The sequence below is a fragment of the Artibeus jamaicensis genome, unplaced genomic scaffold, assembly GCF_021234435.1.
Source record: "Artibeus jamaicensis isolate MK-2021 breed Jamaican fruit bat unplaced genomic scaffold, CSHL_Jam_final contig_3290, whole genome shotgun sequence".
Lineage (NCBI taxonomy): Eukaryota > Metazoa > Chordata > Mammalia > Chiroptera > Phyllostomidae > Artibeus > Artibeus jamaicensis.
In genome coordinates, this window is record NW_026521779.1 from 1,071,527 (window position 1) to 1,085,773 (window position 14,247).

At 54.0% G+C, this 14,247-nt stretch overlaps 1 protein-coding gene across 2 annotated transcripts in view; it reads left to right on the top strand.

The window, feature by feature from the left end:
- Nucleotides 1–14,247, top strand: part of CACNA1A (calcium voltage-gated channel subunit alpha1 A) — a 200,112-nt gene that overhangs the window by 120,409 nt on the left and 65,456 nt on the right. For both annotated transcript variants that reach the window (XM_037145780.2, XM_037145779.2), the window contains exons 12-19: nucleotides 3,291–3,403; nucleotides 5,249–5,361; nucleotides 5,500–5,631; nucleotides 5,939–6,011; nucleotides 7,650–7,767; nucleotides 7,898–7,965; nucleotides 11,220–11,326; nucleotides 12,915–13,724. In XM_037145780.2, the coding sequence (XP_037001675.2) occupies nucleotides 3,291–3,403; nucleotides 5,249–5,361; nucleotides 5,500–5,631; nucleotides 5,939–6,011; nucleotides 7,650–7,767; nucleotides 7,898–7,965; nucleotides 11,220–11,326; nucleotides 12,915–13,724 (1,534 nt within the window). The remainder of the gene's footprint in view (nucleotides 1–3,290; nucleotides 3,404–5,248; nucleotides 5,362–5,499; nucleotides 5,632–5,938; nucleotides 6,012–7,649; nucleotides 7,768–7,897; nucleotides 7,966–11,219; nucleotides 11,327–12,914; nucleotides 13,725–14,247) is intronic.

Genomic DNA, 14,247 nt, shown 5'->3' on the forward strand with positions numbered 1-14,247 from the left:
CGGCCCGCGCCCACCAGCCCTCTGACCCCTTCCTCACGCCCCTTGTCCAGTTCTCTTCCTCCGGCAGCATGTGTTCCTTCTTTTGGTCCCAACTAGGACCAAAAGAAGGAACTAACTGGGATTCTCCTGAATCCGCCTTTTTGTTTGGCCACGTCTACAGCTGGGTTTGATGCTGGTGTTGCTGCTGCCATGATGACTGGCCCCACCTTCCTGGGGCCTGAGAGCTGGAAGCTGGAATTCGGGCCACCAAAAACTTTTGATCCCTTTCTGAGAGAGAGACAGAGGGGTACTGGAGAAGGAGGTGCTGGAAGAGGGGACAGAGAGAGGCAGAGGCCACAAGATAGCAAGATAAAGATAAAATCATACTTGTAATCTCTAGGTGCATCTCTGGGAGTGTTCAAATAAGTAGTTTGTGGTTGAGAGATAGTGTCTTAGGGACAAAGAGTGGCCTCATTTTCTCTGCTCATTTCTGACTCTGCTTCTCCCCTCTTCTATCAAACCTTCTGCTTCTTTCCCCCTTTCTTCTGCTGCTCAGAGTGATTTCCTTGTGTCTGGAATTCATTCCTAGAAGATCCCTTCCAACAAATGTAAGAGCCTCTTGCTCCCTCAGTGAATACCAGGACCCCCAAGGCTTTGCCCTTCTGGGCCTGTTCCCAGATTCCAGGAATTAGCCTGAGATATCAAAATTGATGGCCAGGTGAGATTGAGGAGAAGCAGTGAAAAGGAGGGAGACCTTTGACCAGGATGGAAAAAGTAAAGAGCTCTGAGGAGTCAGTAAGAGTAGTGGCTGGGCAGTGAGGAAGGCAAGTGGATGCCCCCGCTCTGGCTTGTGGGCCCTGAGTGAGGACTTCGCAAATCATTTTGCCTGCGGCTGACCTCCTCCTGCACCTGTTGGTTTGTCTGACTTGGGTCTATGGGTTCTCTGCCCTTCTGGCACTGTTCAGAATTGACCCAGACAGCTACTGGAGACAGTCAGGTCTTCAACCTAGAGAAGCTTAGGAGTCTGGTCCAGGTCACCATCTCCTTGTAACCTTCGTTGTTTCCAGTCATGTTGGCTGACCTTCCCAGGACACCCCCCCTGGGGCCAGTTCTCCTTCCAAGAGCCCTGACCTAGTTCCAACCTTAGTAATTGCATTTAGTCCCCTTGGAGTCTCTTACAAATGAGGACTCTCTACTTCTAGTCTTAACCTCCTCTAATAGTCTATTTTTAATCCGCCATATTCTCCCCAGTAATCACCTTGCTCTGTCTGTCCTGGTTCAGGAAGAGAAGGTGGTTGGAACTATCTGCCCTGGACCTCTGTGTCAGTAAAGCTCCTTTAATTATCCCCAGTTGAGAAAACTGAGACACAGAGAAGTGAAGTAACTTGCCCAGGGTCACACAACTAGTTCGAGATTTGAACTTGGACTGCAAGCTGTCTGATGGCAGATCCCTGCCCTGACCACCAGATGACCTGGGTTCTCAATGCCTGCCTCTAACTTGCCCTGTGACCTTGGAGAAGCCATTAATATACCCATTAATTGAAGACATCTCCAATTAGCCCTGGCTGTTGTGGCTCAGTGGATAGAGTGCCAGCCTGCAAACCAGAGGGTTGCCAGTTTGATTCCCACTCAGGGCCCATGCCTGGGTTTCCAGGGCCCCAGTGGGGGGCACTCGAGAGGCAAACACATATGGATATTTCTCTCCCTCTCTGTCTCCTTCCCTTCCCCTGTCTCTAAAAATAAGTAAATGAAATTTTTTTAAAAAGACATCTCCAATTATAAGGCACTCTTTAATTTTTTGCACCACAAAAGAAAACAATGCTGTTGTTTAAACTAGGACATGCTGATTTTAAGACACACCCCAATTTCAGAAACATCAGAATGTGAACAAAAATGTATGTCTTCGAATCAATGAAGTATAGTAGTTTCTCTGAGTCTCAGACTCCTCATTTGTACTTGGTGGAAATTGAATTCAGTGGCCCAAAAGTTTCTTCCAGACCCACCAACACGACGGACAATTTTCCCAAGGCTTGTGCTTCATCAGCTATCACGTTTCCATGGTAACTAGGGAACAAGCATCTTGGAAACGCCTCACTCCTTCCAGAGTTGCTTCTGGCGGTTCTTGGAATGCACAAGATGTTACAGACAGATTTTCCTCACTGACATTTTGGTCCTGAAGGTCCCGGAGACCCAAGAGTTTCCCTTGGGCACTGGGAGCCCCCTCGAGTCCTGAAAACTAAGGGAGTGTTTTTTGATAGGCTGACTGGGCAGGACCTTGACAGTCGTCAGTTCAGACATCTCTTAAAAGAATGATAGAGCAAACACCCCTGACCTTCAAACAGAATCACCTATGTGACCCAAATTTAAATTCTTGGAAGTGTGAGTGCTCTCCCTTCCCTTTCTGCATGCTTCCTCCTTCTTAGAAACACTTGCTGCATCGCCTTTTCATCCATTAAATGAGTACCATGCCCTCCCGAACCTTCATCTTCCTGCCCCACTAAGAAGCCCTGTCAGAAAAAGACCTAATACTAGACATTTCTTGGCCAGTGAAAAAACACCCTTGTGTTATCTCTCCCAGAGGCGTTTGCACCATTGTGTTCTCTCATGAAAAAACAAAAGGCTTTGTCCCGCTCCAGACTGGCAGACATCAGCAAGACAGGAGTCCCCCTGGATGGCAGACAGGCTTTCCAAGCTGGGAAGAGCACCGCCTTCCCTTACTTGCCTGCAGTGCCACGACTAAACCTCTTACCATGGGGGCTAGCAAACAGGACACCGTTGTGATTTCCATTTCTACTTTTCCTTTGGAGCTCAGGCATATAAAAGTGAGTTCATCGTAATTCTTAGATGATGACACACTGGCCTCATAGGGCCAGCCATTGTTATTCTCTTAGTTATCTGTTAGTTAACCAGTTAGTTCATTGATTTGTTGGTTTGTTAGTTTTTAAAGTGTAGTAAACTCCCAGGACCCACCACTCAACACAAACTTAGGTCCTTGGTAGTAATCTGCATCCAGCTCTCCGCATCGAACCAGAGCAACAGCTAAAGATAAAGAACTGATGAACTTTTTCTCCTTTTACAATTGGCCTGGGGTTGGTTGGTTGCAGGGTCGGGGACGGTTGTCACCCCTCACCATTAACAGACAGGAAACTGAGTTTCATGGAAAGAAAGCCTTGCGCCATCTTTGGCCAAGGCCACCAAAGACCATCCAGGCAAGGGACAGGATCAGTATGAACAGGGAAGTCGGAGCCACCTGACTTTGTAGCCCCTTCAACAAAACTAACCTTCTCTTTGTTTACCCCTCTCCCTTGTAGACTATGCAGAATTCATTTTCTTAGGACTCTTTATGTCCGAAATGTTTATAAAAATGTACGGGCTTGGGACACGGCCTTATTTCCACTCTTCCTTCAACTGCTTTGACTGTGCGGTGAGTGCCCTGGTGTCTAAGGAATTCATTTCTCCTGCTCTTGCTGAACGTGGCTGATACCTGGGGACATGGAAAAGGGAGAGGCAGGGTCACCCCCGGGTGTAAGAGACTCAGCCAAATGCAGTAGGACTGGGAGGCCCACCTCAAACACTGGGCATAGGCTCCCAGAACTGTCCGCCGCTGCTGTGGGAGGACAGAGGTGTGGGTGGTCTTTGGAAAGTGGGGGTGGCCCGCCCATGCCAATGTTCAAGATTCACCCTAGAGAAACTCACGTGGATGCCCAGGAGACACAGATAAGAATGTTCTGCGTGGCCAAACGGCCCCAAACCAGATGACCCCACATATCCCTTTGCAGTAGAAGGGATAAGTGAGTGGTGGCATAGCCGTGGTTGGAATTCTCTGAGGCAGTGAGAGGCGGCCCACCACGGCGACACCCTTGGCCGCACTGCACAGAAGGAGGTGGGCCCAGGCGGAGGAGGTCCATTCCGTGTGGGCCATTCTGCCCATCAAAGTTCACATGGGCAAGACTCCACTGCATTGGTTAGGAATGATACTCGAATACTTTAAAAAGGCAAAGACCTCAGAGACATTATGATAAGCAAAAGAAGCTAGACACACAAGGTCACACCTTGTATAGCCCCATTTCTATGAAATATCTGGAACAGGCAAATCCATAGAGACAGAAAGTAGATCAGTGGTTGCCGGGGGCTGCAGCAGGGGCGTGGAGAGTGAGTGCTCATGGGGATGGGGTCCCCTTTGGGGGTGATGGAAATGTTCTGAGCCTAGATGGAGGTGGTGATTGCACAACATAGCAAGTATATGTTGCCAAGGAATTGTGCACTTACGTAATGGTTAGTTTTAGCCCTGGCCAGTGTGGCTCAGTCGGTTGGAGCATCGTCCCCTACACTGAAAGGTTGAGGGGTCGATGCTTCTTTCTGACGTCAGTGTTTCTCGTGTTTCTTTCTGTCTCTCTCTCTCTCTACCCCCTTCCTTTCTCTCCAAAAGCAATTTTTAAAAAAGACTAATTTTATGTTATATGAATTTCACCTCTACTTTAAAAAAATTTTTTTTAAGATTTTATTTATTTTTAGACAGAGGGGAAGGGTGGGAGAAAGAGAGGGAGAGAAACATCCATGTGTGGTTGCCTCTTGCACGCCCCCTACTGGGGACCTGGCCCATAACCCAGGCATGTGCCCTGACTGGGAATCGAACCAGTGACCCTTGGTTCACAGGCTGGCACTCAATCCACTGAGCCACACCAGCCAGCGTTCGTTCACCTCAACTTTTTGAAATCAAAGAAATGATTATTACAAAATTCAGGATGGTGCCCAGGATGTGGCTCAGTTGGTTGGGCATCATCCTGCAAACCCAAAGGTCACGGGTTCAATTCCCAGTCAGGGCACATGCCTAGGCTGCGGGTTCATTCTCCGGCCAGGCGCCTGCAAAAGACAACCAGTGTTTCTTTCTCATATTAATGTTTCTTCCCTCTCTCTCTCCTTCCCTGCCCCTCTCTCTAAAATCAATAAGCATGTCCTCAGGTGAAGATTAAAAAAAAAATTCAAGACAGTGCTAATGTCTAAGGGGTCCCTGAGGCTTCGGGAGCTGACTTGTCCTATTTCACACATCGGTGGTAGCTGCGTGGGCACTCATTTTGTAATTATGTGTTTTGGGAACTCTTTGCTCTCATCAGCTCTAAATAAATAAAGATAGAGAAGGAATGAGAGGTGTCCACGGCTGCCCCCCTGCTTGCATTGGAGGGTGAGCATTGGGCTGGGTTCCTGCCAGGTGCAGGCCCAGGGTGCGTTTGCAAGGACTCCCGACACGAGAGCAGCTCCTGTGTTCCAGGTTATCATTGGGAGCATCTTCGAGGTCATCTGGGCCGTCATAAAACCTGGCACATCCTTTGGAATCAGTGTGTTACGAGCCCTCAGGTTATTGCGTATTTTCAAAGTCACAAAGTAAGTCTGTGGGGAGGCAGGGCTGGGCATGGGGGCCGGAGGGGCGGGGCACCCGCCGCGTGGTGGGAAGACTGACAGCTGCTGCTGCCCGGGCCGGCTGCCTAACCCCGCCCCCACACCCCTGGCCTCTGTTGGCAGGTACTGGGCGTCTCTCAGGAACCTGGTCGTCTCTCTTCTCAACTCCATGAAATCCATCATCAGCCTGTTGTTCCTCCTTTTCCTGTTCATCGTCGTCTTTGCACTTTTAGGAATGCAGCTCTTTGGCGGCCAGTAAGTGCTCAGCAGCTTCTCCGACTTCTGCTTCCCTGGGGTCTGGCCCAGGGGCTCCTCCAGCCCCCCCCAACGCCAAACTCAGTGCCTTCAGAGACGCAGGCCCACCTTCTTCATGCCGACTGCCCTTCCTGTGGCCCGGATGCCCTGTGCACTCAACCCAGACAGGCAGGGCCCTGAGTGCCACTCAGGTGTCCTTCTGGGGGTCAGAGACACTGGAGATGTTGCCCTGGAAACAAGATGCTGAACCACGCCCTCACAACGCCTGGGGCGGGGCCAACGGGAAATGTCTGCGTTCTCCCCGCAGGTTTAATTTCGATGAAGGGACTCCTCCTACCAACTTCGACACTTTCCCAGCAGCAATAATGACAGTGTTTCAGGTACGGCCTTCACCCAGCCCGACGCCCTGCAGGGCCACACAGGAGCGCGCCAGAGCGAGGAGGCAGAGGGTTAGGGACCGCGAGCAGGGGCCCTCCTGGGGTTTTGTGGGAGGAAGTGGGGGCGGCAGGGTGAGCAGGTTTCCGAGGGCCTGGCTGAGTAATTACAGCGGGCTCTGGGGCGCGGACGCTGCCCTGAGCTGTCTGGGGCCGTCTGTCTGGGCAGAGAACGCTGGCCTTGCCAGCGGGTGGTCGAGGTGTGGCCCCGAATTGGTGATTTGTGTTTAAAAAGCACGTTCATGGGCAAGTCGTTTGCTCTCTAGGGTTGGCGAGCCCTGCCTCCCTCCGGAGTCGTGGAGGCCCTGCTGTCAGATATCAGGATACAAGAAATAAGGGACACAGCGCCTGCCCCATCCTCCCCCGGGTTTCTAGACGCCCCTTTGCCGTATTCTGGAGCCAAGATGTTGACCGTGGGTGCTCTCCCCAAACCAGCACCTGCACCCATGTGGTCACGTGACTGAGGATTGGGTCTGGCCCAGCTGGGACCTCCGGAGCCTTTCCAGTAGGTTCTCTTGGGAGGACAGACAGTGTATGGGAAATGGGACTTTACTCCCTGATTCTCCTGCGGGTTAGTTTCTAAACGAGACCCCCCCCCAGCCAGGGGTTGGAAAGAGGACCACCCATGAAGCCAAGTTCGGACCCCTCACATTCGTGATTCAGTAGTAGTCTCCACCACCCACGGATCCTCCACGCAGTTCTGGCCCCAGAGCAGTTCTGTTCCCAAGGCCACTTGGAAGCACTTTGGGTTGTCACAACTGCAGGGCTGGGTGCTACTGGCATCTGGTGGGAAGAGGCCAGCACCCCACGGTGCCAGCACGGCCCTGCCCCAGAGAACGAGCCGCCCCCAACGCCAGCAGCGCTGAGGCTGAGACACCCGCGTTAACAGAAGAGTGTTGCTAGAGCTCTTTCACGGTGACTTTATCTTTGTGGAAATATCATGAAGGAGGAGAGTGGAGGTTTTTTTCACAAGTGTCCTCCATGTGCGGGACACCACACACATCCTCATCTTCCCGTAGCCCCTGCTGGCAGAACCTTCTCTGGTCGCTGGCACCGCCTGTGCCAGGCACAGCCGCCCAGAAGGGCCGGTGCAGTGCTGCTTGGACAACAGGAATTTCTTCTGGAGGCTGAGAGTGGTGGTCAGGGTGTGCACTGGGCTGGTCCCTGCTGAGGATTCCTTCCCCAGCCAGCAGGCAGGCCTTCTCAGTGTGTCCTCACGTGGGGAGAGAGAGAGAGCACCCAGGCTCTGTGGCTTCTCGTCTGACCCCTCGTCTCTAACCGCACCACGAGGGCTCTACCCTCACGATCTCATCCAGCCTTAGTTACCTACCTTTCCCAAATATCGTCCCCCACAAAGGCTTAGCGCTTCAGCTTACGAATTCAGGGGGTGTGGCTCAGTCCCTAGCCAATCGCCTTACCACCTCAACGAAGCCAGAGTTACAGAGGTTTGTGACTCCCCCTCTTCCTAGCAGATGGGCTGAGAGCCCCTCGCTGCACAGCCAGCCAGGCCCAGGCCCAGGCCCCACAGCTGCGTCTCCGAGGGGCAGTGGCTGAGGGGTTGGCTGTGTGTCTCTCTCCTTTCAGATCCTGACAGGCGAGGACTGGAACGAGGTCATGTACGACGGCATCAAATCTCAGGGCGGCGTGCAGCGCGGCATGGTGTTCTCCATCTACTTCATCGTGCTGACGCTCTTCGGGAACTGTATCCTCTGAGGGGGGCGGGGAGACACGCCTGGGTGGGGAGACACGCCTGGGTGGGGCGCGAGGGCGGGGTCCGGACCCGGACGCCGGGGTCCACGTGGCGGTGCTTTTCCTGACTCTGCTGCCCTCAGACACCCTCCTGAACGTGTTCTTGGCCATCGCGGTGGATAATTTGGCCAACGCCCAGGAGCTCACCAAGGTGCAGCTGGTGGGAGAATGTTTCCCTGGCAAAGTTACCACCTGCTCATGGCAGATCAGGACTGTGCTGGGCATGAGGGACGGGGACAGGGTCAGAGCTTTTGCCCTGGGTACACCGTGCCGGGGAGAAGGCGCCTTCTCCCCAGTCAAATGGACTGTCCCTGATCGAGTGCATTCTAGAGCAGAGGAGTTGGGGTAAAGCAAGGAAACAGACAGCAAACTCCACCGAGTACCGTGGTGGACAGTAGACAGCCTCAAGGGACCTCTAAGGAATGGTGCAGCCCCCAGGCTCACAGGCACTGTCACTCTTGACCTGAGTGGATGGGACAGATGGAGACTAACCTACACAGGGTCCTGACGCTTGATGTCCGTCCCTGTGAGCTTGGGACCTGGCTGGACCTCAGCACTGATTGCTAAAAATGAAGAATTTGGACACTCACGTTGCCACGCACTGCTGCTATTGCTCTGTTGCAGAAGAGGAAACTGAGGCTCAGAAAGGCAAAGTCACCGGCCCCAGCCAGCATGATAACAGCAGCTACTATTTATAGCATCACGATGCATGTCAGGTGCTCAGCTCAGTTCTTGGTGCGCATTCAGTGCTCACTAAAAGGAGCCGTCGTTAGTCACCAGGATGAGCCAGTCCCCAGACCTAGGGCTCTTATTTTACACAGCTGGTAAAGGGAAAGCTGGGATTTGAACCCAGACCTGCCAAGCTCCAGAACTTAGCCGCCCTGCTAAGGGGCTTTCATCTGAGCCCCAGCTGGGCAGGTGGTGGTATAAACAATAACCACGGGAAGTATCATTGCCTTTTTATACCAGGCACCAGGAAACAACAGATAGGGAGTTATTGTTATCCCCACTTCACGGATGGGCAAACTGAGACCCAGGTAGCTTAAGTGACCTCACCACATAGCTAGGAACTAAAAAAGCAGTGATATGACCCTCCTCAAAGATCAGAGAAGAGAGACGAGCAGAGGAAATGAGGTCAAAAGAGACCTTTAGGGGGCGGGGTGTGAGAACCACCCATATGAGGAGAAGCAGCCCGGCTTTTATTCCCAATCGGTGACAGTGAATTCTCGGGCAACACCTGGTGCTGGAAGCCCCCTTTGGGCAGCCTCGGGCTCCCTGGGAGTCGGGTCCACCCCATGTAGACACAGAGGAGGTGACACAGCCCTCGGTGGGGGCCTCCCGCAGCCCTAGGGCAGCCCAGGAGCAGGGCCCGGGAGCAGTTGCACTGCACAGAGGAAGCCGAGTACCTGTTTGAGTTTGAGGAGGGGGCGGTGTCAGGAACAAAGGCATGTTAGGAGACAGCAGTGTCCGCCTGGAACTTTTCCCCAGCATCCCATCACATTAGAAGAACGTGTACCAAGCCTTCCCCCCAGCCCAGGAGGACCAGGCCTGGGGGGCTCCCACAGCTCCGTGGCCCCAGAGCCTCCGAGGTGCTCAGGCTGTGTTCCGGGAGCTGAACCGGACTGAGCAGACGTTGCCAGCACTCCATCTGCTGAACCTGGCAGGAGGGAGAGAGAGTTTCCCAGGCCCAGCTCTGACTAGGGAGGTGGGGGCGGGTGGGGCGGAAGTCTCCACCACCACAAACACACGGCCACGCGCCTGGCCACCGGGGAGCCGGCTGGTATGGCTGCTCTGGGACCTGATCCAGCCATGAGCTCATCCCAGGCACTGGGGAGAGGGGACGCCAGGAGGGCAGTGGAAGAGGAGGGAGAAAGGCAAGCTCATCACCTGCGAGGTGTGGACATTCTCCTCCAGACCCATGTTCTTTCCTTTGCTTATTCCATAGGCATTTACTGTGTGGCAGGCAGCCCACAAGCCCCTGATAAGTTTTTAGCTTATTTCATCCTCACAGAAACCCCAGGAGGCACCTTCTCAGAGCCCCGTTTTACAGCTCTTGTCATTTATTCAGAAGTGTTTATTGAGCACCTACTATAAGCTAGACCTGGTCTAGAGACACAGCCATAAACAAAATGGGCAGAAGTCCCTGCCCTGGCGGGGCTGATATTTGAGTGTGAGTGACAGACAAGAGATAAATTTGTCAGATGGTGGTAGGTGCCAAGGAAAAAGGTGAAGTAGAGAAAATTGGAAAGAGATGAATTTTTGGATGAAGACTGTATGGCACAGAGAGGTTAAGTGACTTACCCAAGGTCACACAGCAGTAAATGATGGAATTGGCATTTGAGTCCAAGTGAATCTAGAATTTGCACTCATAACCACATGCACTGGTGCCTAAAGTGAGCACGTTTCATACTCACCTGGAAGGTTGTTAAAAATGCAGGTTCTAGGTCCTAGCCCAGGTGCTTCTTGGGGAGGGGGGCTCTGAGGTAGGTGGTCCAGGGGCTGGGCTCTGAGAAATGCTGCATGTAAAGTAAGGGAAGCCTTGTGAGAGCCAGGGGTCTGGCTGGGTCCTACCACCGCCAGGTTCTCACTGACAGAGAGTGTCCTGATCTGACCTTTTCCGAGCTGGTAAGATTACCTCTTGCCCCAGCAATCTCAGCACAGGGGGCGAGGGCCCTGTGGCCACATTACTTTTCTTATTGGTGGGTTCATTTCTGGCCATTTCTTTCTCGTTGCTTTTTCTTTGCTTTTTCTTTGTTGGCTTTTCTGTTTTACGAATGAGGCCCTGCATGAAGGCTGAAGAAGGATTTAAGGTCCCCAAACATCTTTTTCTGTATGTATTTTTAAAACATCTCCCCCTCCTCCCTTCTGAACCTAGCCGGCTGAGAATTTGAGTTCCTCTCCCGATTTCCTTCTGGAAGCTGTAGGCAGTGCATGGGCCGGGCCATGGGACGCCAGATTTTTCTGCACGTGGGGGCTAGTCTGTGTTTGGGGTTTGTTTTTTTTTTCTGTCTTGGTTTAGAGAGTTTAAACGGCCTGAAAAGTACAGTGAGAGGAAAATCTTTGCATTAATTTTCAGCTTGTTGAAACAGGGTGCAGAAAAATCTCCACTGTGGAAAAGGAAGGGGATCTTTTTTCCTTTTTTTTTCTTCTGGCTGTGCTAACACAGGGTTAATAAAGAGCTGGGAATCTAGCTTGTCCACACAGGGGATGGTAGTGCATTTAACTGGCATTGGGCGTCTATTCTGATCTGTTCTGATCTGCAGGCCTTGGCTCTGATTGGTCGAAACCAAGGCCAAACCTGTTTATAAATATTTCCAGAGGGGCCCTTGGTTAGCGATAGGGTCAGTGGTGAGGCCTCGGGGCCCAATTTGTGTTTTGTAAACAGGGATCTCACGTGCCTTTTAGGATGAACAAGAAGAAGAAGAGGCAGCTAACCAGAAACTCGCTCTCCAGAAAGCCAAGGAGGTGGCAGAAGTGAGTCCTCTGTCCGCGGCCAACATGTCCATAGCTGTGTAAGTGCCCCAGCTCTGGCTTGCCCTCCTGGCTCTGCATCCTCCCAGTCAAGGAGTTGGGGGCAGGAAGCAGTCCCTGGCGGCACTGAGCTTTAGGAAGAGGTGCCGATGCCCTCCCGCTCAAGTTTACACAATAAATAGTTAATGAGCACTGCGTGCCAGGCAGTTCTAGCTGCTGGGGTTACTGAGTGTAGTAAGTGCTCAGGAGGAAGAGAATGCGGTTTTCAAGCATAGTTGTCAGGAAAGGCCTCACTGAGAAGGTGGCAAGGCCTTAAGCGGGGAGGTGTGGGGGCGACCTGAAGGAAGAGCATCCAGGCCCTGGGGGACAATATATACAAAGGCCCTGAGGCAGGAACATGCCCTGAGTGTTTAGGAAGCCAGAGTGACTGGATACAGTGAGCATAGGGGGCGAGTGGGAGGAGATAAGGGCAAAGAGGTGACAGGGGCAGATCATGCAGGATCTTGCGAACCATGGGGAGGCCTTAAAGTTTTGCTCTGAGTCAGGTGGGAGCTGTAGAAGGTTCTTGAGCAGAGGGACAGGACCTGACTCAGGTGCTCACAGGTGCCCTCTGGTGGTTGTCAGGGGAACAGACTTCCCAGTCTGAGGGCAGGAGCCAGGAAACCAGGTTGGAGATGACTGCACTGCTCACGCAAAAGGGATGGTGGGGGCTGGACTGGACTGGGGGGCCGAGGAGGTGAGGGACACAGCTGAATTCTGGACAGATGAAGTGTACAGAGTTTGCTGATGGATCTGAAGTGGTGACAGTTAAGGTGTCCTGATGAAAGGGAAGTTGTTGACATCATTGTGCCTTTGTGGAGTACCCTGGGGATCCTATGCACTGGGGCGGTGCACCAGGGGACGATGGGGAGGAGCCTTGCTTTCCCAAAGTGGAAGGAGGTGGCCGGGAAAGAGGAACCCAGGAAGGTTCATGCTCAAGCAGCCTGTGGAAGGTCAAGGTCTGTATGAAACTATCAGTGCACACAGAGCCCCTGAAAAACTCAGTGCCCTGGGCGGGACGCAGCCTCCCCACCTCCCAGCAGGCCCTGCTGGCTGTTTTGCCCCGGTGCATACAGAGGCACTGCCTGTCGACTCCCACATGCCCACTCGGGCTCCCCCGGGACCCGAGGCTTCCTGAGACCCAGAACTAAAGGGTCCTGCGGGCAGCGTAGAGGCCTCCCTAACCTGTTCCAGGCCAGTGGCCTTATGATCGGCTGTCTCAGAGGTTAAAATATTTTGGGCATCAAGACTGAGTGCCTCCAGGAGCTTGGGTGCTATAAGATAAAGAGGACAGTGGGGTCCCCCACCTGGGCTGAAACCCGTCAACCAAAATGCCCAGCTCAGTGGAGACAGACATTGTGTATCTGGACCAAGATGCCCATCCGGGTCAAGACACCTGTAAGGCCAAAATGTCCAGCTAGGTTGAATTTTCCACACAGGTTGAGACCTCTCCTTGGGCCAAGATTCCCACCTCGGCCAGGATGCCCCCCTGAACAGAGACCCCACCCTCATGAAGACGCCCATGAGCCCAAATGTTCCCCTCAAGTGCAGTGCCCCGCAGTCCTCTGACCGGTGAGCCTTCCCTTGCAGGAAGGAGCAGCAGAAGAACCAGAAGACGGCCAAGTCCGTGTGGGAGCAGCGGACCAGCGAGATGCGCAAACAGAACCTGCTGGCCAGCCGCGAGGCCCTGTACAATGAGTTGGACCCCGACGAGCGCTGGAAAGCCACCTATGCCCGGCACCTGCGGCCCGACATGAAGACCCACCTGGACCGGCCACTGGTGGTCGATCCCCAGGAGAACCGCAACAACAACACCAACAAGAGCCGGGCGGCGGAGCCCACGGTGGACCAGCGTCTGGGCCACCAGCGGGCTGAGGACTTCCTCCGGAAACAGGCCCGCTACCACGACCGGGCCCAAGACCCCAGCAGTTCCTCGGGCCTGGATGCACGGCGGCCCTGGGCGGGCAGCCAGGAGGCTGAGCTGAGCCGGGAGGGACCTTATGGTCGAGAGTCAGAGCACCATGCCCGGGAGGGCGGCCTAGAGCCACCAGGGTTCTGGGAGGGTGAGGCGGAGCGAGCCAAGGCCGGGGACCCCCACCGGAGGCACACACACCGGCCCGGGGGCAGCCGGGAGAGCCGCAGCGGGTCCCCACGCACTGGAGCTGACGGGGAGCCCCGCAGGCACCGGGCCCATCGCAGGCCAGGCGAGGAGGCCCCGGAGGACAAGGCCGAGAGGAGGTCCCGGCACCGTGAGGGCAGCCGGCCGGCCCGGGGCGGTGAGGGTGAGGGCGAGGGTCCCGATGGCGGTGAACGGAGGCGGAGGCACCGGCATGGCACTCCGGCCACATATGACATGGACACACGGAGGGAAGACAAGGAGCGCAGGCACCGGAGGCGGAAGTAAGTAGCGGCCACCCCAAATCTGGGCAATGACAGTGGTGATATTAACAACCCAGGTGGTACCTGCTGTATGCCTGGCCCTCTCCCGAGCAACCCAGTCTTCCCAGCTCCCCCTGAGACTGATCCCGTTGCTGTCACCCCAGTTCACAGATAGGGAAACTGAGAGGCGAGCGACTTGCCCAAGGTCATACATCTAAGTGGCCTTGCACCCAAGGCCTCTGATGCCAGAGGCTTCAGGCAGGTCCTCATGCCCTCCTGCATCTCGGGGAAATGCCATAAAAATGCCCCCAGAGTTATACGGCCCTTCCATATGCTTGCTGTGTGACCTTGGGTAAGTGACTTCACAACCCTGGGCCTCAGTGTGCGCAGTCTGTGAAATGGCCTAGTGGGGTCCAAAATGGCATAGTGGGTCATTGCCACAACCAAAAGAGGTAAAGTGTGCAAAGGGCCTGAACGTGCAGCAGAGACATAAGTGCTTGGTCCCCGGAGACCATTTTTAGCTGTTATCGAGCCAACCATCTTT